This window comes from Drosophila hydei, unplaced genomic scaffold (assembly GCF_003285905.1).
Source record: "Drosophila hydei strain 15085-1641.00,03,60 unplaced genomic scaffold, DhydRS2 tig00000333-arrow-arrow-pilon, whole genome shotgun sequence".
NCBI classification, from domain to species: domain Eukaryota; kingdom Metazoa; phylum Arthropoda; class Insecta; order Diptera; family Drosophilidae; genus Drosophila; species Drosophila hydei.
The window spans coordinates 551,207-578,145 of NW_022045711.1; the positions used below are offsets into that span (position 1 = coordinate 551,207).

The 26,939-nt window shown below is 40.9% G+C and overlaps 1 protein-coding gene across 1 annotated transcript; it reads right to left on the reverse strand.

Moving 5' to 3' along the window:
• Window positions 1-23,313: 23,313 nt before the first annotated feature.
• On the reverse strand, window positions 23,314-24,348 carry LOC111602431. Its single transcript, XM_023319470.2, has one exon. The coding sequence runs from the start codon at window positions 24,346-24,348 to the stop codon at window positions 23,314-23,316; it is 1,035 nt and encodes a 344-aa protein (XP_023175238.2).
• Window positions 24,349-26,939: the final 2,591 nt, after the last annotated feature.

Here is a 26,939-nt window from a genome sequence, read left to right on the forward strand (position 1 = left end):
ATATATTCTCTGTCGGCTTCTGCAGCCTTTGCTAACTAAGAAATGCTCTACAAAAATCATAAATCATAAATCATATTTTCTGTGGCAGTTGCAGCCATTACAGTTAAGCTAAATTGAATCGTTTATGGACGAAATGATAAGATCTTGATCACAGCAAAGGTGGTTGAGCATAGTCGAGTTGCTATCTGGGCCAAGTCTGGCAGCTGGCGAGCGAGTTTTCGTTCTGCATGCAAACTGGCTGGCAAAAAAACAAGAAGATATATATTTATATGTATATAAATATATATACACACATACACGTGTGAGTGTGTGTGTGTGTGTGTGTGTGTAGCTATATTGAATTTGTAGTTATAATGAAGCGTCGCAAGACAATGGGCAGAAAGCAAGAAATTTTGCAAATTGTTTTGCGGTAAACGAGTTTTTCACGTACTCGTCCTGCGGCTCCTTTTAAAGGACCTTCTGATGCGCGCGATTTCTGGTTTGCCTGGCCAAATTCAAATTATACTTATGCTAATTTCCAGCAAAGATTCCTGCTTCCTTAAACTTAAATAAACCTCTTCTTCTTCTTTTTGCTACGCCGCAAACCATAAAATTGAACGAGTCCTTGCCAAAAAAAATAAAGGATCTGCTCGCCTCTCTCTCTCTGTGTGTGTGTGTGTGTGTGTGAAACAATTACGCCCCAGCATAATGATGCCATTTTTGCCAAAGGAGGAAGTTTTTCGAATGGAACGAAAGGATCGTTCTCATTCTGTTTATCTAGCCTTCAGGCACACACACTCACACACACACACACATAGAGCACAGAGTCTGAGTGACTGACACACGAACAATCCAAAAGGAAAATAGGGCATTCATGTAATCCATAAACGTCACCCTGAAGAAAATTAAAAAATTGCAGCTAGACAAGGCGAGAGCGCAAAAAAAATGTTTTTCCATTTACTTAAGATCTGCTGGAAGTTCGATCAGCAATTGGAAATGCCGCTCGCACCCTCCTCTGATCGGGGATTAGCAGCGCTCGGGGTAGCAGGGGCAACAAAAAAAGTGATGGAAAGAAGGTCGAAAGCAAACCAGCAACAAATTAAATGTATTAGAGCAGCGCACCACCCCTTTTGCAGGCTACTTTTTTTCTTCGCAAGTCCCATAGTTGTGGGTCTCTCAGTGATCTGTGTGGATGTGGATGGCTCTAGGGGTTAGGTCCTCTAGGGTTTCCCGCTTTCCCTTTGCCCATTTCTTGGCCAAATTAAAATTAGAGCTGGGGCAAAAGACAAATAAGTTGCGGCACATGGGTGCGAGCGCAATTACACACTCACGTGTGTGTGTGCGTGTGTGTGCGTGTGTTTGTGTTGCCAGGTGTGAGCGATCAGAGTAGCTGAGACTTGACCGAGCACTCGGATCACATGCAACAGCCCGAAATAAGCTATCGATTACTCACAGCGTAGAATATGACACGATCTTAGATACGAACACTCTGCACTTACCTGGTAGCTGGTCTCTGCCTTCTCTCGCTCAATCTATATATATATATATATATATATATATATATGTACCGGTATATATATAAAATATATGCGACTATGTCGCCTCTGTATTTGCACTTTTAAGTAAATCCTTTACACTTTTCAACTGGTGCACCGCAAAAAAAAAGAAGTCTTTGAGCCAAGTATGAATCAGAGCTTAGCAATCTCGTAGAGCTCGTCTTCTGGATTTGTGTTCCTAGTATTTTTACTGGTTGTACCGCGCGTGTACGTTCGCAGCGCACGAGGCAACAAACGGAAATGACGAGCGGATCGAGTGCTCGAAACGTTTATGGGTTCGTTTCGCCCGAGCAACCACCCCGAGAGCCAGAGAGAAGAGAGCCCGGCACGAAGCGAGAGAGAGAGAGAGGGAGCGAGTGGGAGAACGTGCTGTTAAGATCAATGCAGACCAGAAGAGATACAAATTATAGCCAGTCGGAAACGAGATCACTTTGTCAATGTCCTTGGGCTTCTGAGAGAATGCGAACATTGATTGAATCCTTAGAGAATCTCTGCTGATGGAATTTACCAGAACCACGAGCTGTCCAGCAAATTCATTTCTTTTAAAATATACATATATATACATATACTTTAAGCATATTCACTATTTAAATAACTTCAAAATCTGAGCTCATTTGAGATGATAACTAACTTTTTATAGAGTTTAAGCCGTAAAGTCTTAGCTACTGTATACACAACTAAACCATCTCATATAGAATCAGCTTTATATCATCAATCACAGCTATAAATTTAGTTTTCAATAACGTTTGTGCCTTTCTAAAGCCCCAAATACTCTAGATATTTTCTAAAACTAAATACTATTATTCATTATGCTTTTTATTTTGCAGCTGAACAGTTCCACGTGCACTTCATCACAGTCAACACAAGTTCTTGCAACAGTTGCTTCACAGATTAAGTTGAGCTGCTGCCACCGTGCGATAGATGGCGCATGCTGTTGAGCAGCTTAAGAGCTCTCACGCTCTCGCTATCTCCGTCTCGCCCTCTCTCTCGCTTTTGTATTGCTCGCTCTCCTGCAGGCAGCGGCTTACCTGCCATCTCCTTTGTGCCGGCCAGCATTGCCGGCAGACAAAGCGTCAACAGCTGCCGCACACTAAAAATACAAAAACAAAAAAAAGTTGGAAAAGAAAAATAAGAAAGGTAAGAAAAACCCACACGGCGACGTCGCAAGGTGTCTTAGCCCAGATTTGTCTCGTGTGTTGTTATTTTCTTTTTACTGGAACAGCAGCAGCAGTAGCCGCCGCCGCAGCAGCAGCAGCAGCAGCAGGAACAGTAGCCTAATGTCTCTGTCCAGCACTGATCTGTGGCTCGGAGGGAACGGACAGCGGTCATTACTTTCACTTGGATATTGATTTCGATTTTGGGCCCACTCTCTCCCTCTCCCTCTCCATCCCTCTCTCTCTCTCCCTTTGTCGCCTTTGTAGGCGGCAATTTACGAGGCAAAGGTGAAGCTTCGGTAAATATTTGTCCAGATGCTGTGCTGCCGGATCTTATGTAGACCGTCTCGTGCCTTTCAATTAGCAGCCGTTCGTTGGCTCGTTCGTTTTGGCCGACTTCAATTGTTGGCCTAAATTTATGCGCGCTCTTTATGCGACGTCCGCTGTCCGCTGTCCGCTGTCCATCTTGAGATTTTACGAGCGCTCGGCCAACTTTCTGATAGCATTTGAATGGACGCCTTTTTGGGTCAATACGATTGCCATTGCGTGGGGGTGGCTCTGCTATGTCAATTCCGTTTTCTATTCCCCGAACTGCCAACGAAATGTCCTTAATGATGATTCTAGCCAAATCGGAGCACTTCACTCGAGTGCCCAGCTGCCTCTATTTTTCTACTCTATCTACTGATCTTTCAGCTTCAAGTCACTGTCTTCAGATGGAAAGCCAGGCTCGGGCATGGCTTGAATTGTCACCCATATCTTTGGCACTATATTGTTAAGCCAATACGAAGACATGTACCAGAGACAAGCCTAGCCGAGCTGAGAAGACAATATCTAATATCTAATGTGCCCAATGCAATCTAATCTTCTCTTTGGACACTCTCTACTGAGAGTTATCTCAAGCTCAGGCTGCCTCTGGTTAAGCCTTTGCGTCCTCCCTCTTTTCTAATGGAGCGTATCTCACTAACTCTCAATCGGCTGTCTATGAATAATGTTTGCGCTTTTCACTGCTGTAATCGATACGATTTTCATAATCGTTTTCGATTTGAATTTCAATCAGATTGGCATTTTTCGTACTTTGTATTTTGCGCTTCATTAGAATGAAAATTAGCAAAAACAAGGAGTGAGAAGTGGGATGGATGCAAGGGGTTATCCACTATCTACTGCCATCGGGCCTGGGGTTGTTTGCTGTAGCGTGTGCGGGCCAATTTGTTGCTGTTGCTGTTGTTGTTGTTGCAAATTTATCTAAATCGTTTATAAATTCAATTTCCCAGCATAATAATAATAGCAAAGGGTTGCGGCCCGATATTTGGCAAACTTATTGCAAATGCATTTGACACTCGGTCGCGGAAATCGGATCACATATGTGACAAACCCCTTGACATATGTGGTGTGTGTGTGCCTGTGTGTACGGGTGTTGCATTTGCCTAATGGGCTGAAACAGCTAATATCGACAAAATTAGCATCAACTTGATTTTCGCTTGTAAGCAGGGCAAATGCATTTGCATTTCGGGCCAACAAATTAAAAATGCAAATCTTGAAGCTCTGATTTAGGCAGAGCCAGATAGCTACACACACACACACACACCCATACACACATATATAGGTGTATGCATGTAAGAGAGTTTCACTTTCTGGCAACATGAGAATGAAGGATGCCCTTTGATTGACAGCTTGACATGGCGAGACACAGAAAACGCGCGCCCGAAGGACGGAAAACGGGATTGACAGTTCCTACGATCGACCGATCGTAGGTTCGACTGTTCATACCGATTTTTAAAGAGCGCAACGTCACGACTCAAAGTCTTTGTTTTGATATTCACTTCACAGTGCACACGAAAATGGTAAATGGAAAATGAAAAACTGAAAACTCAAAAATGAAACTGAGTCCGTGAATGTGATCTGCTTTGGTCGTCGCGACAATCGTTGTTCATTTTTGCTTGAAATTTGATAAATGACATTAAAAAAGAAAGAAAAGAACACACGCACATAATAAAAACAGCTTGTCCAATGGACTGCCACCGCCTGTTCAGTTTTTTATATACTCCGTGGGCAAGTTGTGTTCGAGGAGCCACACAAGCCATCAGTCACACAATTGCACCTATATTTGATAACTAAGACAATCTATATATGGGCTGAACTTTACGCTGCTATTCATGCGGTTTTTAGTAGAATTGATTTCTTTAGATCCACTTTATATTTGCTATTTATGCTGCATAAATCTTTGTACATCTCAATCAACGCTTGGATGCTCCTATCAGGTTATCTTTATAGATAGGCCAACTTATTTCCATCCTATGAGCACTGCAAAGGTTACCTCTTCAATGCAGCTTCCTACTCTAAAGACACTCCTAAGCTGAATCTGTAGACATGAAGCTAACGAGACAAGTATGCAATGTCAGCTCATAGATCATATATCAAAGCGCTTCTAAATTGTGAACTTAAGCCTTCAAGAAGCCACCACAAGGCAACTGCTAGTCAAGCAAGCGCTTAAGCAGCGCCCAAATTCAGTTCACATGCCACAGGAGACAGCCTTTGCGGCAACTGCAATCGCTCATCTTCGCTGGCTAAATATCAAATTAGTGCAGTTTTTTTGCCATTTTTGCACAATACTTTCTATATATACTCGTATGTGTATATATTGTGTATATATCTGCATTGTATCTGCTCAGATTCCAGTTCAGACAGCGCATTGCTTACAAATTAAACATCTTTTTAGCTGCCGCCGAATTTGCATTTCTCACAGCAAAAAAAAAACACGCACACACAAAAAAGGGTTGTCCCTCTGCTGCTTCTGGTGTGCATCTACGACTGCGACTGCGACTGTTGCCAAGGCACCCAAAAAATTGTTAGTAAAACGACCCAAAAATCCACAAAAAAAAACAAGAAGTTTTCAGCGTTGTCTGCATTGCAGTTCAGTTCACTGTCCGTTTAATTTTTTCTCTTGCTGCTTCAGATGATCCTGTGAGCTGCTGCAACTGCGTTCCCGAAGCGAACCCACAAAAATTTCTCAGACATTTAGGCGCCCTCAAGTAATTTGACATACAACCAAAAAAAAAAGGAAGAAGACAAAAAATAAGCAAATAAATGCACTCTCAAAAAATCTGAAGAAAAACTTGTTATGCAGCATGTCAAGTTTAAGCAAATGACATTTGAATTGATTTATGAGATGGCGAAGGCCCCAAAAAAAAATATTTTCCCAACTATAGCTCAGATATTCCCTGATGAATTGGACTGTATATCACCAAATTATATAGATTCAGAGATTTATAGATTAATAGATACATAGATACATAGATACATAGATACATAGATACATAGATACATAGATACATAGATACATAGATACATAGATACATAGATACATAAATACATAGATACATAGATACATAGATACATAGATACATAGATACATAGATACATAGATACATAGATACATAGATACATAGATACATAGATACATAGATACATAGATACATAGATACATAGATACATAGATACATAGATACATAGATACATAGATACATAGATACATAGATACATAGATACATAGATACATAGATACATAGATACATAGATACATAGATACATAGATACATAGATACATAGATACATAGATACATAGATACATAGATACATAGATACATAGATACATAGATACATAGATACATAGATACATAGATACATAGATACATAGATACATAGATACATAGATACATAGATACATAGATACATAGATACATAGATACATAGATACATAGATACATAGATACATAGATACATAGATACATAGATACATAGATACATAGATACATAGATACATAGATACATAGATACATAGATACATATATAGATACATAGATACATAGATACATAGGATACATAGATACCATAGATTACATAGATACATAGATACATAGATACATAGATACATAGATACATAGATACATAGATACATAGATACATAGATACATAGATACATAGATACATAGATACATAGATACATAGATACATAGATACATAGATACATAGATACATAGATACATAGATACATAGAACTGATACATAGATACATAGCTACATAGATAATAGATACATAGATACATATAGATACATAGATACATAGATACATAGATCATAGATACATAGATACATAGATACATAGATACATAGATATAGATACATAGATACATAGATACATAGATTACATAGATAAATAGATACATAGATACATAGATACATAGATACATAGATACATAGAACATAGATACATAGATACATAGATACATAGATACATAGATAACATAGATACATAGATACATAGATACATAGTACTTAGATACATAGATACATAGATAATAGATACATAGATACATAGATACATAGATACATAGATACATAGATACATAGATACATAGATACATAGATACATAGATTACCTTAGATTACATAGATACATAGATACATAGATACATAGATACATAGATACATAGATACATAGATACATAGATACATAGATACGTAGATACATAGATACATAGATACATAGATACATAGATACATAGATACATAGATACATAGATACATAGATACATAGATACCATAGATACATAGATACATAGATACATAGATACATAGATACATAGATACATAGATACATAGATACATAGATACATAGATTACATAGATACATAGATACATAGATACATAGATACATAGATACATAGATACATAGATACATAGATACATTAGATACATAGATACATAGATACATAGATACATAGATACATAGATACATAGATACATAGATACATAGATACATAGATACATAGATACATAGATACATAGATACATAGATACATAGATACATAGATACATAGATACATAGATACATAGATACATAGATACATAGATACATAGATACATAGATACATAGATACATAGATACATAGATACATAGATACATAGATACATAGATACATAGATACATAGATACATAGATACATAGATACATAGATACATAGATACATAGATACATAGATACATAGATACATAGATACATAGATACATAGATACATAGATACATAGATACATAGATACATAGATACATAGATACATAGATACATAGATACATAGATACATAGATACATAGATACATAGATACATAGATACATAGATACATAGATACATAGATACATAGATACATAGATACATAGATACATAGATACATAGATACATAGATACATAGATACATAGATACATAGATACATAGATACATAGATACATAGATACATAGATACATAGATACATAGATACATAGATACATAGATACATAGATACATAGATACATAGATACATAGAAACATAGATACATAGATACATAGATACATAGATACATAGATACATAGATACATAGATAAATAGATAATAGATACATAGATACATAGATACATAGATACATAGATACATAGATACATAGATACATAGATACATAGATACATAGATACATAGATACATAGATACATAGATACATAGATACATAGATACATAGATACATAGATACATAGATACATAGATACATAGATACATAGATACATAGATACATAGATACATAGATACATAGATACATAGATACATAGATACATAGATACATAGATACATAGATACATAGATACATAGATACATAGATACATAGATACATAGATACATAGATACATAGATACATAGATACATAGATACATAGATACATAGATACATAGACTCATCGATTCACGTCCAGTCGAGTTCCATTCATAAAGTTAATATCCATATCGCAATCACAGTGTAAAATCATATTTTACGCAAACGTCTTGGACCCCATGGACACAGATACATGAAGTAGAAGAAGAAGACGAAGAACAAAAGTCAGAGAGTGTGAAAGAAATGCGAAGTCCAGAATTGGAAATTTCATGGCAAATTGGGAGCGTATCGACTGGCCAGCAGCTGAGCCGCAGCTGCTCCGATTGCTGTTCGATCTGGACCACACGGATGCCTTAGCAGTCGGAGCTTTGACATGAAGAGCGATTGCCACCGATCAAACAGAGTCAAGTAATGCAAATTCCCAAGACTAGGGAAGACACAATAGAAAAAACAGAAACAAAATAAAAAGCAAACCTCAGCCTCTGCAAATGAAGCAATTTCATGTAAATTACGAGACAAGCGCCCTATTTACCAATTCTAAACGAGCCATAAAAAAGGAAGAAAAAAACTATATCTAAGACTATAAAGAAAAATGAAAACATAAAAAAATGGGAAAAAAACACATCAGCCATAGAAAATTGCGGTAAGATCTCATTAATCTTTGAGGCAGATTAGAAAATGTGAGGCACAAAGCAGCGCGCGCGATATGCAAAAGGAAGAGAGGGTCGCAAATCGTAGTATCCTTCGCAGGATCGGCAAAGATCGTGCGCTGGTCAATCGTGGAATAGGTCGATCGTTCGCACGATCAATGCATAAATTTCCCTTTACTTAGCCTCGTCTTGTTGTTGCTGCTGTCCTCGTGGTCAGTCGAGAAAAATTCACGCACGGCTGCTTTTTGGGCGACAGTTTATGACGGATCAAAAAGCCGCAAAATCCTGGCGCAGAGTTTATGATAACTTCATTAAAAACGATTTTGTGCAGAGCGCGTCGTGGGAATTCGCACTATACGCATCACAGATATATTGTAGATGCAGCGACTAGCCGAATTGTGTTTGCTGTACTATTGCGAAAGATTAATGATGCCATGCGAAAGGTGTTGGCCACAAGCTGCAGCAAACCCGAGCAACAAAAAAATATACCCCAACACTGTGGCACGTTCAATTTACTAACAAACTTGTCACGCAATGCCACAGACCACATCATTAATCACACTGATCAATCCGTCAAGGCGGCTGCACGTGTGTGTGCAGATGCGTGTGTGCGTGTGATTGAGTGTGGGTAGCTGCGGCGGGTTGGCCGGTCACCTAGACGCGTTCTCTGACATTATAATTAGTGCTCGTTGACAGACCAAGCGCAAGCAGCAGGAGCACAGCACAGCACAGGATCAAGAGCAACGGCATATGTATGCAACACTTCATTTGAATGATGATCGCTGTCGACTGTGTGGGTTGAAGGTCAAGTGAATGCTCAGACGGCTAGTAACAGGAAGTGCCGCAATGTTACGAACGAACGATCATCAATCAAACGATCAATCAGAGTATTTGCATAGCGTCCAAACCAGACTTGAACTTCAATTTGAAAAGAATTAAAGCCGGACTCAAATGACATCGTAGACAAAGCGTCATCAGCCGATCCCACACAAGGTCAGGGTTTCAATCGATCACTGTTTGCATAGCTCCTCACTGCTAAGGTCACAAATGATGACTAAAGACTGACTTGCTAGGCCACGCTGATCCCACAATTGGAAGATCAACAAATTGAAGATCACCCATCGATTGTCCTAATACAAAACGAGTTCAATTTAAATGAAAGGTTGAGACTTGCATAAAAGAGTGATCGAAAAGCAATCAATATTTGTATAGCACTTCAAAAGTGTGTCATGCTCCGTGATCATCGAAGAGCACCTTTCAAGTATAGCCTCGAGTCTTGTTATTGACATGCAAAAGGTCTTCCTAAGACTTTGAGACATTTGCCGTTGCGTATTGAAAACTAACTTATTGAAAACTCAGCAGATGAAATGTTGTCTATAGCTGCTGCATACACTTCATGACTTCAATCAGAGAAGAGTTAGATCGGAGACATCTCAGCATATGTCATCTTCGTCTTATATGTGAAACTGTAACATTGATCAGCAGCTGAAGAGATCAGTAGATGATCATTAGGGAGACTCTGGCGATTAGAACAGAGCAAGCCACAAGTATTTTGCATTGTTTGTATTTATAGTAGCAGAGATAAACAGACTTGGGATGGACAATGCATGGGATGCCCCGCTGATTAAAAGATGCGATCATGAGCATTTGAGGATCGGATCGGCTCTCAAACAAAGCCATTTATTAATAATAGCAAAGATTTGACTAAACGACGACGACCTCCGTTGAGCAGCAGCCTCGACCCCCTGTCGTTGCGCTTGACCAAAAAAATAGGTTTGTTGGTTTTTTTTATGACCCCCAAAAAAATGTGTGCATAGAGTGTGTGTGTGTGTGTGTGTGTGCGGCAGTCACACTTTTTTACGACTTTTCCACAGTTTTGTGGACATTTCGGCGCGGTCAGCCGTTTGCATAATGACGTGGGCAAAAAGGCCTCTTTATGATTTTGATTGGCATGGCGAGCGCATTGAAAAGAAATTAATGTGAAATTGAAAATAGGTAGCAAATGGAAATCCAAATGAAACCGACGGATGATGACGCTGACGATTATGAGAAATGCGAACTGAGGCGCAGCTCATAAACTAGCTGGCAAACATTGTTTTGATGACACTCAGGGCCAGCAGCCCGGGCTCTTGGACAATGAGCCACCCCTCTTTTTTTTGCTCCGCCTGGGAGAACGCTGCATATTTAAATTTTCGCAAGCCATGTCAGCCATGCGATGCCATCAAAAAGGTATGAACAGCCCGAGGCTCAATGCGCAGACTCGCCGATTCGTCGCACTTAATTGGCCAGGCTGCCAGTCGGAGAAAGCAGAAAGTGTACAAAATTTATGCCTCATAAATGTCAATCCATTTCGCTGCCGCACACGCACACGCACACACACACATGGAGCAGGAGATAGAGAGAAAGAGAGCAAGAGAGAGATAATACGTATTGGCTGTCAACTAGAATGCGATCTATATCTGAAGTGTCGCTCGTAAAAAGAGTTCCGGTTAGGTAGTAGTCGTAGGCGCTGACAGCTGACGCTGTTGGAAACTTAGAGCTAGATGATCTGCAGTGATTTGTCACAGCTGATCCATGTAAATGTTGGCTCAAAGAGTTGGTCTTAACACATAATTGGATTAGGCACAAAAATTATGCAAAAGGCGCAACATTTGATCGTTGATTACGAAAGGTTTCAACTCATGTCTGGCCAAATCTACAAAGTGTCCCTATCTGCTAGAGCTAGATCTGGATCTCAAAGCAGTTATGCCTGACCCAACTGAATGCATACAAAATAAATATGATTGAAATATATTTAAGGGAATCAAAGTTAAATATTATAATATCAATCAACACGATTGCCCCCAGCTTCAACAAGATCAGTGATCAGTGATCAGTGATTAGCGAGCAGCGATCAGCGATCAGCGATCAGCGATGTCTGCGAATATTGCATAGCTGCATCAAGAGCCCAAGCCTTAGTCAGACTTGTGGCATAGGCCTAGCTTCTGCTGATAGAAATTATATTAATTTGGCTTAGTCGATGCTTGGAAATAAATTACGCTGCTCATCGTTACGCTAACTTAAGCATTCATTTATCATTTTTTTATTCTTCATAGTATTCTTTGTTAAGTGTATATTGAAGCAAATGTATTTCCTTGAAGCTGGGCTCATTTGCTGCAGAGTTATTATCGTTGCTCTCTGAACTTGCTATTTATGGTATATACTTTTGCTCATCTAATTAAGTTAGGATTTCTTAACTGCATCCTTGGGCGTTACTATGCGGCACTCACTGCAAATATCTTATCCATGGTTACTTTTGCAGCTATTAAAAAGACTTGAAATTTATGAGAGACTGAAAATAATCGAGCATATCAAACCTGATTGCAACAGCAAGGATCTATAGCTGCGCCAATTAGGCTGCATTGTGTTTAACTGAGTTAATGGTACTTAACTACAATCTTATAGATCGCATACAGTTGGCCCCAGGCACCTCCCACAGTTTAGATGCCCTGAAGAAAATCGAATATTTCATCGTTAGCTAAAACTTTACTAAAGCTTGGCCAGATTTACAAATAACACCCCAAAGTCCAAAGTTGAAACTACTGCTTCAAGATTAATTACAAATATCCACTTAAGTTGCGTGGCTATAAATGGATCTATAAATTAAATTAGTGCACCCAGAACATATTAATTCATTTATCATTTACTTATTTATTTATCATATTATTTATTTATCAACTGAAACTGATTCTTTGGCAATTAATTAGAAGTCTATTTGAAGTCAATTAAATCTAAGGAAATCTAAAGGAAATTCAAGGCACAAAAGGATAAGCTGTTATGTTATGGACATATCAGAAGCCTTTAGAGCGCCCTTTAAGGGCCCATTGTAATATGCATTTTGTAGGTTTGACTGTCATGTAAGTTGTATATTGCAGCTGAAGGCGTGTCAGTTGGTCGATCGGTGGCAAGGCGCGATCTTTATCTCAAGTGTTGGCTGGAATGAGGGAAGGCAGAAGCAAGGGTTCCGACGGGGGCGCTGACAATTGACGGTACTCTCGAAATTTATGTGGCTGTAACTCAGACTGGGAAAATGGGAAATGGGAAAGAACTAGGAGCTGGGAGCTGGGCCATATGCTGCAACTGCAGGCTGGTTCCGCTTGTTGAAGTTTTCATTTAATTTACATAAATTTCATTGCTGGCTGCTCAAAGGAATAATAAGAAAAGACTTAAGCGACGCTCAAGGCTTGAGCGCTGACTCCGACTTCGACTTGGACTCTCAATTGTCGCAATGGACATTGCAGTTCAACTGTTATGCTAATTATGAAGGCTGCTGCTGCTGGCGGTGGTGGCATATGCGGCTAGTGGCATGCCACTTGAGGCGTGCGCTTGCGCAAAACGCTCGCGACATCGCCCGCGCCCTCACCTCGAGCTGCGCGAAACCAAATGCAAATGCAAATGAGGCCGAAGGGTGCGACAATAACTGTAATTAAAAGCGACCATTGTTGCGGTCAGTTGACCAGCATGTGGCACACTGTACGCTGCACGTTGCACTTACCACGTGCCACATGCCACATGCCACATGACCCTGCAGGCGTCGGCATTTGTTTTGTTGAATGCCCCCGCACAAAAGATGAAAACTGTAACGCGGCCAAGCCAACGTTTTAGATTATCGCGCCACACAACAAGCGGCGCAATCAGAAAACAAAATAACTCCAAATAGAGCAGTTCCACATAATAATCATCGGAGGAGTGCTGGCCAGCGTAGAATGGGCGTTGCCTGTCCACTCAATGCAATTAGCTGTGGGCTGGTTGCCCGAGCCACAGCCACAGCCACAGCCACAGCAAAGGACTCGACAAATGGCAATGGCAATGGCAATGGCAATGCCCATGACAGCTGCATTTCGAATAGAGATGATCTATCGCCAGACTCGAAGTAGATTGAAAAAGATCTACACAAATTGAAATAGTTCCTCGCAGCTCAAGACAAAGCCAGAGCAAACGACAATAGATCATGGATCGCAACAGCTGACCTGTTGAGCAGATTGCAATAGATCTACACTGATTAGCTTCGAAACAGATCGAAATGCAACTGGCCAAATCGAAGCAGCTCTATGCAGACTTACAGCCATCGAAACAGATCGAAATAGAACAGATCCAGATGGAGCAACTCACATCGAAATTTATATGCTTAGGTAGTAGATCTACATAGAAGGAAACTGATCCAAACAGATCAAAGTTCCCAGCAGATAAAACGAAAGATATCTAAAGTTGTATATCTAGAGATGGAAAGAGTTCAAAACAGAACGCAGCAGATCTACACAGATCTAAAGAGGTAGCTAGGGAGCAAGGAAGTAGATCTAATAATAATAATACTTAGCAATTCTTTGTAATAAATGAAAAGAATTGCGTTTTCTAAATCGATCAAATTTCAAAGAAAATGATGCATTAAATTTGCTTTAAGTCCTGAAACCTTTTCAAGATAAGATACATTTTAAGCATAAACTCAGCTTTTAACTATTCAAAATGTTATACCAAAAGCAGACTAAATTTTGTTGCTTGAACTCATCCCAAGCTAAACTCTGTATTCATAAGAATTTTATTGCTGGCGCACAAACTGCAATGCTTTGGCAACTTCTTGAGACAGCATGATCGACAGAGCTCGACAGCAAGAGAGCTGCGATTATTAGGCAATATGGTATTATATGGAACGTAGGACTTGTCGCTAATAGACCAGAGAGCCAGCCACTCAGACAGCTGCTGCTAGTGATCTATGAGTGAGCGATGTCAAATCTCTGGGCACGTCTTGGCCTTGGGCTTGGGCTTGGGACTCGACTGGGGCTTGGGCTTTGGTTCACGAGGATATTCGAGACGGTTCATTTGGCAGCATTTTCATTGTGGACTGAAGCAAACGCTTTGTTTGTCTAACAAAGAATGGCGAAAACAAACCCTCCAAGTGCCCCGGAAGAATGGGAAAACGCAACTTTTTGCAAGGGGTTTCCCTGCGGTCGGCTGACAACGAATTTCCCTTTTTTACCACAATTTTCACTTTTCTTTCTTTCATTTCATTATATTTTTTAGCAACATTTTTTCGACACTTTTTGCTGAACAAGAGAAATCGTTTTTTTGCGCCTTTTGTGTGTGTTGGTTTTTCCTTTATCTATTTATTTTCCATTCTTCATTCTTTTGGTTTTTTTTTGGCTTTTCAACAGTTTTTCATTCGGCCTCATTAGTCGAGCGCCGTTTAATTTGTCATGGTGGCAAAATCGACTCTCATTAGCTGCGACCAGTTGACAGCCTGGCCAATCAACGATAAATGAATGAGCTGCCAAAAAAGCAAAAAACTTGCCTTAAAACATAAAGTTGCGAATGATCCTGTGCGATCCTTAGCAGCAGCCTCGCATCACGTGCGACCAATTAAAAGAGTAAAGAGAGAGGCAGAGAGAGGGAGGAGAAATGTAACTGAAGCTGGCAACAGAAATTAGCCCAAAGCATTGCCAAAGCACACACCAGACACACACACGCACACACTCACACGTGTATATAAGCTGTGTGGCATGCAACGAGTTAAGTGCCCCGCGCCGCTTTTAATAGCGCATAAATTAACATAAACGACGTCGGGTTTATTTTTTATATTTTTTTGTTGCTTTGTTTTGGCATTGACATTGCGCGAGTCGCATGTAAATAGCGAGTGCTAAGTGCCCATGCCCAAATCCCAGTCACGGGGTGGCCAACCCTCTCCCTCTTCTCACTCTCACTCTCTCCCTCTTTCTCTCTCTTTCGCTCGTGCACCCACTGCGGTTTTTGTTTGCCCAGCAGATAGAAATCAGCATTGCATGCGCCGTCGGCCCTCTTTCAGCTTAGCGCCTCAAACTTGCTCAAACTTACCCCATAGCCGGAGCGGCCTGTGCTCTATATCTGATATCCTGTAGCCGGTATGTCCTGTACATCCCGTGACCCGTGGACGGTGCCCCGCGGCATCAGAGAGCAGGCGCGTCCGCACTTTCCACCCATCGAGTGGGCCCCGCCTTGTTGCACAGTGGAAAAACGTGTTAGAGCACCTTACAGTGGTATTTGCCATTCAAATATGTGTGCGTGTGCACAGCTCCTTCAGTGATCGCATTCTTGTCTATCGTTAAATGAGTACAAGCTACTTTGAACAATCGATTAATAATCGATCGTGTATCGATATATGAATGCATGGGTTTATAAACGGATAAATTGATTGATGACATTTCGTTATTTTACAATTAGTCGTTATCGTTATCGAATCTGAAATTATGAATCTATATTTAGTTTTTTTATAGTCATTTATCAATACAATCAATATTAAAAAAGATCGATCTGTGAATAAGTGTTCTTACAAAAATCTTATGAAGCTAAGCCATATATATTCATCTAAGCCTTTATTTATCTATACCTTTGTCTCGATAACATATCGATAATCGCTGCCTTTGCTTACATCAATCTCTTGATAATGACTTTTTTCGATAAGAACAAATTGAGTCTTTAACTCTATCTACTTGATGTATTATAAAACTACTGTTTTTCCTACAACATATCGATAAGTTCGTTTTGAATATGTTTTATTTTTTTATGACAGCAAAAAAATGTTAATATTTGAGTATATGTGTATTTGCGTTTACTTCGCTACATTTACATTTATACTTATGATTTTGCTATACCGATATCTTATCGATAAATCGAAAAGCATTTTATATCAATTTATTTAATCGATAGCAGTGCAAAACACTTAAACATAATATTTCTATTTCCTTAATTATCTCACAATTTGATATTGATAATAATATTTCTTCGTTAACATATCGATAAATGTTTAGATACATGCATATGTCACCTATATGTCTTGCAGGATTGTTTATGCTTTGACTTTCACTTACCTTTTCGATAATATATCGCCCAATCGAAGTTTTGATAGAGGCTATAAACATATATTATAATTTATGTATAAAATTTTCATATTAATAATTTTTCAGCTTGCATTCACTGACAAATTCTTTTTGTTCACAGCTTTGACACTCTCGCCCACTGTGCGTCGACGCAACAGCAAAATGCTTAAATGCTTTGGCTTCATTAGGCGATTAACGCTGCAGCCGCCGTTGCCATCGACGTCGACGTCGACGTCGCTGTCGCTGTCGCAGGGGCGTTTCACTTCCATTGAACCAGCAGACGCGCTGCTCACTTAATACGCGGCGCAGCAAGTCAAGTGCGAATCATGTCAATCAGAGCGCGAGTCGCGTCACGCGTGGCCGTTATAAAAATGGGTGTGGGGAGAGAGCGAATGATAACAAAGCAGACAGTGAGAGAGAGAGAAAAAGAGAGAGAGAGAGGGCGACCCGTTGCTAGATGACAGGCAAATGTCAGACGTTTTGCCGAAACGTTTAAGCTGCGCCACTGCGTCGCTTGTTCACTTCACTGCGCGCGCACACACACACACTCACACACACACTTACACACACACACATAAATAGAGCATAAGTAGTTGTCGAACTTTTTGTCCCTAAAGTGTTTGTTTTTCCATGCAGCAACAACAGAAATAAAATGTAAATTTTCACCCAATTCTCGAGATGTGTAGCTGGCACGCGTGTAATCGCCCGGAAGCGTACTCTGAAGCGCCCCCTCCCCAGTCGCTAGCGCGCTAACCCCCAAACGAACCCAACCGAACCCAATCCGACCCACTCCACCCCATTCTCAGCTCAACCCTGCGCAGGCGCCGCGGCCAAACGTGAAATATGAATGAGGAACAAATTTGAATCTGAATGTGAGTTTGAATAGAGGCAGCAGCAGTAGCAGTAGCAGAATGTGGCATAGACTACACCCTATGTAATATTACAACGGGGTTGCAACTCGAAAAAGCTTTGCAACTTGGCTGCAAAACGCATGCCTCTGCCTCTCTCTGCCTCCCTCTGTCTCTGTCTCTGGATGTAAGTTTGCATTGACTTTTGCAACATTGAATACGCCTCGATGAGGCAGCATGGCCAGCTGCTGGGCACGCGCAACGCGCTAGCCAACTGTCATGGCATAGAGTCGCACATAAAGTTGCAACGTCATTGTTGCATATGAAGTGTGTGTGTGTGTGTGTGCGCGTGTTGACTTTTGGTGTGGCAACAACTGCCCACTCATCAAGAAGAACAGCCTCTGGCTTCTGCTCGGCAGCTGACGTGGCAACACACAAGCACATACACCCGACGTGCAACGTGCAACGCGCTACGTGCTACGTGCTACGTGCAACGGCCACTAAGCTAATTAGCTAAACGCGCTGAAAATTTGCAAAGCGCCGCCGGCAGCGCAGCGGCTGCCAATTGCAACAGCAACAGCAACAGCAGCAACGTCCTGCATGCAACCCTTTTTCACCTAGTTTTTGCCTTTGGAAAATTTGTTTATCATTAACAGATTTTTTCTGTGGCGCAGGCAGCAATGAAAATGAAAACGAAAATGAAAATGAATTATAATTACGTCGAAGCTGAATCTGAAGCTGAGGCTGATGCCGATGCCGCTGCCGATGCCGATGCTGAGCTACCCTTGCCACAATTTCACTCACTCGCATATACCCTAACAAGAAGGCATTTAAATTATGTTGAGCAATAGACACGCCAGCTATATGCCATAAGTAGAGCTATCTGAAACTATATAGCTGTGGACGAGATCATGGCAAGCAGTATCCTATTATGGGTAGTATCAATATTATTTATATAATATATATATATATATGTATAAATAATATTAATAATATTATATTATTGATAATATTATATATAATTATCAATATATAGATATGATAGATATAATATTGATACTTAAAATACTGCATACTTGATGATATTATCAATGTAAATTCTATACATATTATCAATAATATATAATATATATATAGCTTCTTTCGATATAAGAGATATTACAGGCAGTAGATATTATAGATATGAACTTTATAAATGAACAGAGATATTTTATTTGTTGAATGGAGATAGTATAGATATTATGGGAATTATAATTGCACATACTACAGATATAATTCATATAGTTATTACAGACACAGATATTATAGATATAGCTTTTAGAAGTAGTGAAAATTAAGATACTATTGACAAAGGATTGATATAGATAGAGACATAGATAGATAGCTGGAGATAGATATAGATATAGATGCCCTAAACATAAGAGCTATCATTGATAAGTGTCATGTTACATTAAATTGATATAATATATATATCTATATAATAATAAAATATATAATGCAGATAGATATTATATATATAGTTATCATATGCATTATAGATAACAAAGATATATGTATTTTGTTGATATTATATTCATATTACAGATACTATGGACATAGTTACAAAATAAATATATACTAAAGATTCTCTATATACATATATAAATAAATTTGATTTTAAATATCTGACCGATTGATATGAAGTTTTGCCTTAAGTCGATCTCTGTGTATCTCATTTACCGAGAGGACTCTATACCCATTCTAAGACATTAAAATTACAATTACATATATATGAAAATAGGTATCTAGTAGAGTATAGGTATATATAAATTTTGTCTGACTAAATATGAGATTCTTATTTATGCACATATTTATTCAGATCATTTATCATTCATCTCTCCACCCAGAGTTAGGGTATTTACGGTGCGATGAATGAGTTTCGTACTTCGGGTGCTACGTTGCGGGGGGATTTGAATATTAATGGTTTTTTGTTGCTGCTGTTGCTGTAAGTTGTTGCCACATAGGCATGCCACACGCGGCGCTTGAGCCTGTGGATTTTGGAAATCTTTTGGCATTGTTTGCATAACATTTGGCAATTATTGCTACATCCTTGCTGACAGTCAGCTAGACGGCCTGGTTGCCGGGATGCGCTTTAAGCCGGCTTAGGCCAAACAGGATGCGGAGCAGCAACAGCAGCAAATGTCAACTCTTATGTGTGTGTGTGAGAGTATGGGGAGTGGGGGTTGCACAGACACTCGCTCAGTCTCGCACTCTCAGCTGGCAATCGCCTGAAGCCAAAGTTTGTGAAAGATCAAAGTAGAGGCAGTTGAGCCAATTGAGGTTAATGCCGTAACTGGAGCAGTGGCAGTGGCAGTGGCAGTGGCAAATTCTTGAAGGCAGTTAGCGCTAAAAGGTTCCTTTGCCTGCGGCACGTTTGTCAATCGAAAGGTGTGCGCGAAGATCGCGAGTAGGCATCTGCCAAATCAACAGCTCAGTCAGTCAGTCATTCAGTCAGTCAGTCAGTTGGCAATCTGTGCAACCTTCCAACTTGCCTCAGGCTGTGGCTGTCGTAGAGGCAGACTCAGAGGCACTTCCTTTGCGGCCAGCTGTTGATTAACTGCATAATGCGACTGCCAGAACTCGAGCATGTCCTTGGCATTCACTTACCTTCCGCACATTTTCATGTCTTTGTCGTCAATCATTTGCATATTCCGTGAAGCCATTTAGAGCGAATTCGACGATATTCACATCTCTACAAGAGGTGTTCTCTTTGTGCTCTATTAAGTCTTCTTCTATCAATACTTAAAGTCATGCAAGCTACAGCAAAGATTTGTATACGCCTCGTACCGTTTGCTTATTCTCTTTTGTGCTGCATTCGTTTGCTTGCTGTAAATAATCTTATTTTTTGCAAATTTTATACACTTCCCTTCTCTTCTATTCTCTCTTCTCTCGCACAAAAGCTGTACATAAGGAACATTTGATTTAGCTGTTAGAGCTTTGAGGCGTGAAAGCTTTGATTTAAGCTTAAGCTCTTCACTGTTATTGGATAGAAATATGAAATGGAAAAGAATAGAAGTTCAACATAGAAATATATACATATATAGATACAGACTTTATATATATATATATTATATATTTTATAAATATATATTCCAAAATATCTATAAAATTCTCCAAAATTAAAAGTCATCTCGAGTGTCGAGTGTGAGTGTCGCTTTTAATTTTTATTGGAATATCTTTAACGCTTGGTCAGCTGTGACCAGCCTTGTACCCCCACCCCACACCCTGGCAAACACAATGTTATTTATCACATTTACAAGCAATTAATAACAATTTTTATCGATTAGACAAGGAGACAAACGGCAAAGTGAAGAATGAAAATAAAGAAAATGAACAGCGGAAATGCGAGCTAAAGAAAATTTAAATTTTCTTTCTTAAAGGGTTAAGGTGTGTCTCTGTGTGCGTGCGCGTGTGTGTGTGGGTGTGGCTGTCAGCGATAATAAAAAATTAGTTGAACGATGCGGGTGAGCACAGCTGGCAGCAAGTGCAGCCTGCAGAGCCAGAGAGGAAGAGGAACTCTGTTACCGGGAAACGTCTAGAGCCAAATATAATAAAAATAATTCAATTAACGCGCGTCCGTCCGCTCAGCGGCTAAATGGGCAACAAATTAGAGCCAAACCCACAAGAATGTGAGAGAGCCTGATGACAGGTCGACAGGGTCAGACGGCGGAGACAGTGGCAGAGGCAGAGGCAAAGGCACAGGCAGCGGCAGTCGTGTAACCTGTGCGCTTGCTATGGATTATCGCTGCGGGTTTTTCACAGAAGCCCAACAACAATAATAACAACAACAACAACTTGTACCCTGTGCGAGCCACACTCAAAATGAATTACAGTGCGAAAAAAGGACGCACGTTCCGAAGGGCGTCAAAGTGTTAACAAGTGTTATGTCAAAGTCTCGATGCTCAGGAAGCAACGGCTGTCGCACGCGCTAAGCTAAGGCACTACGAAGAACGAAAGAGAGAAGGCGAGAGACACAGATCGAAGAGAGGATCACTGTTTGCCTGGCAGCTGTTGCCGCTGCGTGCCGAAACACAATGGGGGCGTGGTGCGTGCTGTGCCGTCCCGTTTGATCCCGTTTGGACTACCTGCTGCTGTTTTGAGCGTACCAAGCAAAGCAAATCACTTGGTCAAGCAACAGCTACAACAACAGCAAAAACTAAAACCGCAAAACATAACGTTACGACAGCTGAAATAACCTGGCTACCAATGGCAATGCAGCTTTAACTCTCCTAAAATTAATGAGCAATTCCACTATTGTGACATATGCAAACTAAGCCTGCCCACGCTCATATACGTTTTGTATGCTATTATTGGTCGAAGCAAAATCAGGCTATAGCAAGTGCAAGCCGCACTTATATTTGCCAAGCAAGCGCACGCTCGCTCTCCTAAGTTTTTTTTCGAAGCAAAGGCAAAAGAGAGCTACTTGTGACCTACTTACGTGCACTGACAATGTGAGCAATGTGCATGTCGAGCTTAAATGTATAAGTAAAAAAGCTAAACTTTTAGCCATATAAATGAAGAGAAACCAAGGAATAGTTCTGCTTTATTTGCACACTTCTACTCTTATAGTTATACTTATACTAACACACATTATACACACTCATAAATTCATTGTGAATTAACACAAACCACCTTATACTCTTAGAGTTATACTTATACTTTATAGTTACACTTATACTTACACATATATATTCTACTTGTACTCATATATTCCACATATATATTCTACTTATACTCCCACACTCTAGCTTATACTCTAATAGTTATACTTATACTTACACTCATTCTAGTTACTTTTATTCATGCTCATTCCATTGGCATTTACACACTAAACTTATAACTTTATAGCTAGACTTATACTTGCACATTTATATTCTACTTATACTCTACTTATACTCTTTCACTCTACATCATACTCTTATAGTTATACTTATACTTACACTCATTCTAGTTACACTTATACTTACTCGCATTCCATTTCAAGTTGCACTCAAAGCATTGGAAATCAATTTCAGTTTGTAGCCAATCAAAAAGCTCCCGCTGGAAACTGTTTACATGCTGGAATAACCTTATTAGTTATTTCCGTTAGTAGCTCGTATACTTAATGCAGCTTTGTATTTGCATTCCCCTAAAAGTACGACTGACACTGAAAGGGAAATTTATGAATTGCAAAAGGAAAAATTAAAAGTTTTGATTTTACTTCGGTGTTTTATTGAAAAAATAAAAAAAATTTAGTTAAAAAAAATAGTTTTTTCTTAAGCGTAAATAAATAAATATTTAGATGTATGAAAAAAATTGTTTTACAAAAACTACATAACAGCAGTGCCCAAAAAAATAACTTAATTTCTAAATTATGTACAAAGCTGAAGTAATATTAAAAAAAATTAATTTATAAACTTAAGAACTAAATAAGCGTCATAGTTAAGCGTTTTCCCCCGTTTGTCAGCGTTGGCTCTCTCTCTCTCTCCCTCTCTTTCTCTCTCACTCTATCTCTGTCACACACTCTGTCTTCGCTCTCTCTCTCTTTAGACGTAGATGGAGGGCAGCGCGAGTCCCACCTCGAAATAGTTGCGCGCATCCACCTTGAGGCGCTTGGGCGGCGTCTCCACGCTCACCGCTCGCACCGGCTGCATCTCTCGCCCACGACTTCGTTTCCGTGGGCGCACGGGCGTGGGCGTGGCCAGGCAAAAGGTGTCGGAATGGTTGGGCAACTGCAGCGCCAACTGCGGCGTAGGCAGCTGGAGCAGCACGCTGTTCGACTCCGGCTCCGGCGTGGCGGGCAGCGGCAACAGAGCAAAGCTCAAATCGCTCGCCGGATCATCGCCGGGCGCATACGAGGGCGACAACATGACCGTCGCTTGGGTGTCCGGCTGCTGCTGCGGCTGCTGCTGCTGCTTGAGCAGCGTGCGCCGGCGCAGATTGAAGGACTTGCGCGGCTTCTTCTTCTGGCTGCTGGGATCCGCCTTGCAGGCCGAGTCGAGGATCGCGTCGATCAGCCTGTCCAGCGTCTGGTCGCCCATGTTGGTCGAGGGCTGTGGCGTCACTGGACGTGGCGCGGCCTGCACTTGGACGCGCGTTGGCTTAGCTGGCTGCTCCACTGGCTGGTCCATGGTGGCCAGAAAGTCGGCCTCCAGCTTGCGTTTCTTCAGCTGCTCCATGTAGCGCGGCTGCTCCAGAAACGGATCGAGCGGCAGCAGACCGCGCAGCGCCAAGTGCTGTCCGCTCGGCAGGCTGGGCGAGTACTCCTCCTCGTAACGTGGCAATGTGGTTGCATAGCGCACGGACTGCACCACCCGACGTCCATGCTGCTGCTGCTGCTGGTGCTGCTCCGACGCCAGCTCCGGCGTTATGTTGCGTATGTCGCTAAGTGGCGCCAGCACGAGCGGACTGTTGCGCAGCCGAGCCAATGGCTGCGGCGTTGAGCTGTTGTAGCCCACACTCGGCACGTTCTCCTTGTTGGCAATCGTGGCCCGTCGCTGTCGACGCTGACGTCGAGCCGCTCGCAGCTCCGGCGCAGGCAGCTCGTGCAGTCGCTGTGTCGATGCTGTCCACTTGAGCATGTCGCTAGCTTATTATTTGTGTGTGTATGTGTGTGTGTGTGTGTGCTCCTCGATCTATGTTCAGAACTCTCTGCTCTGCTCTGCTCTGCTCTGCACTCTGCTCTTCTCCTTACGGCGTTCGCTGACAAACTGAATCGGTTCGGGGTAGCGGGCTGCCTTTTATACTCGGCTAAGGCCAGGCGCTAGGGGTTGTTGCGCAAGCGCACCCCACACCCCGTGGCGAGCAACACGCAATCCATAGCACTCACTCTCTCACATCTTTCACTTCTCTCTCTCTCCTCTCTCTCTCTCAGCTAAGCTCTCTTCCCGTCGTTCTCAATTCATACTTAAGCCTAGCCAAAGCTCCACATTCCAAATGTGCTTTAGCACAATCTCTCTCTCTATCTCTCTCTTTCTCTTAACATCTCTCTGTCTCTCTTTTTCTCTATCTCTCTATCTCTATTTCTTTCTCTTTCTATCTCTGTGTATCTCTCTCTCTCTCTCTCTCCTTTCTCTCCCTCTCGCTTCTCTCCATCTCTCTCTCTCTATCTCTCTCTCCTCTCTCTTCTGTCTCTCTCTTTTTATCGTCTTCTCTATCCACTCTCTCTTTCTCTCAACTTCGCTCTCTTCCAATCTCTTTTTCTGTTCCTTTCTGTGTCCTTCTTTTAATGTCCCGTCATTCTCTCAAACTATATCTCTCTCTCTTCCTTTTCTCTCCTACTTATCTTAGTCTTTCATTCTTCCTCTCTCCCTTCTATCTGTCTCTTTTTAAGTCTCTCTATCTCTACATTTATATATATTTCTATCACCATCTCTTTCTCTTTCTCTCTCTATATATCTCTCTTTCTCTCCGTTTTATCACTCTTTCTCTTTAATTGCTTCTGTCCCTATCTCTCTCTCTGTCTCTCTCTCACATTAAATGCATGTGCATGTCTCTCTTCCTTTCTTTTTATCTCTCTCTATCTCTATCTCTCTCTCTCTCTCTCTCTCACCCTCTCTCTCGCTGCCTCTTTCAGAAAGCTTCAAGTGGAGCTTGGATCAATATCACAATTTTGTATTCTCTCATCGTCTATATACCTAGTCTTATATTATTTCCCACAGGACGTCGATTGCGTCCCACGGCACGCCCAAATGAGGTCTAGATCTCTATCGGCAATCTCTTAGTTATTAAATTTGCTTTTGCCCTCAAGGAAGTGATCGTCATTGTGGCTGTAGTTGCCTTTCCTAGCTGGCCTTAGCCCTGGCCCTGGCCCTACCCCTGACGGCTACCCCCATCTCTGGCCAATTTGAATGTCGCTTAGGGGTCGACTGGCTGACTGGCTGACTGGCTGGCTGACTTCGTAGCAACAGGCTCTGCTGTTGACACTTGCTAGCCAAGCAAGGCCAGGTCGGTTAATTAGTTCGGCTCACAGGTTGCACAACTTCCTGTCTCTCTCCTCCATCTCTCCAGTCGGGACTATCAAGCATTAATTGCGGCTCTTTAGCGACCACTAAAACAGATACTTTAATTGAAATTTGAAATTGAAAATGTGTGCAACTTCCGCAGGAAACATTTGGAAAACGTTACGAGCGTTGAGTAGGTGCTGATCCCGCACATTAGTCGTCCTGCCATATGGCCAACTGGCCTCAAAAGAGTTTCGCTTCTGCTGGACACCTTTGCCCGGATTGCAGCTCTGGTCACAGCTAATCCAGAGATTACGATCTCGCACATTCCTCAACTCTGCGGATCACTCTGCTCAGCAGGGCTACTGCTACTACTACTAAGCTCTGGCGATCGGTTGACTGTTAATTATTGATGATCTTGTTCAGAGCTGCCCACATGTACAGCAGCTCGGATCATACGAGTCAAGCTGCCATCAGCCAGCTGCTAATATGATTTATCTGTAAGCCCTTTTTGACTGATCTTACAGAGCCCTTTATGATCTATTAGAATTCCAATGTCCTATATTTTCCGATCGCTTTAAAGATGAATCTAACACGATCACCATCTGTTGATCTGTACTAAACTCGATTCTATAATTCCATTCGGTAACTGATCATTTCCAAGCTATATCAGACTCAAAGGATTGTGTTGCCATTCTCTAGAAATAGCTTTCGATATATATTGGCTACAGCTGGACGATTATCAGAGTATTACAAGGCTTAAAATAGTTGGAATTCACTTTTCCTTTTCTTCTTTCTTTTCTTCTCTCTCTCTCACTCTCTCTAAAGAGCCATCAATTTGCACTTAGACATTTTAGCATGTTGAAAGATTGTTTCTGGCCGCTTCCCAATTATCGCTGGCATGGCCCATAAATCTCGCCTCGTCCTTTCTCGCATCTTTCTCTGCGGTGAAAGTTGCTTTTTTTGTTTGCTTTTACAGCCATTCAACGATCCTTTGCGAAACCGTGCAACAAAGGGGTAAGGGTAAATTAATTGAATGCTTTAACTGGCAAAAAAAAAATCTACTTTTCAACTCTTTTTTGGTTAAATTTCGGATTTTTTTGCACACGAAAAAAGGGTTTCGCATATTGGTTTTTTCTTTCGTCTTTTCTTCCTTTTTTGCCTCGCATTTGAGCAGCCCTTCGCGGCTGGCTCTGGCTTTCTTTGCGTTTCTTTCGGTTCCTTTGGTT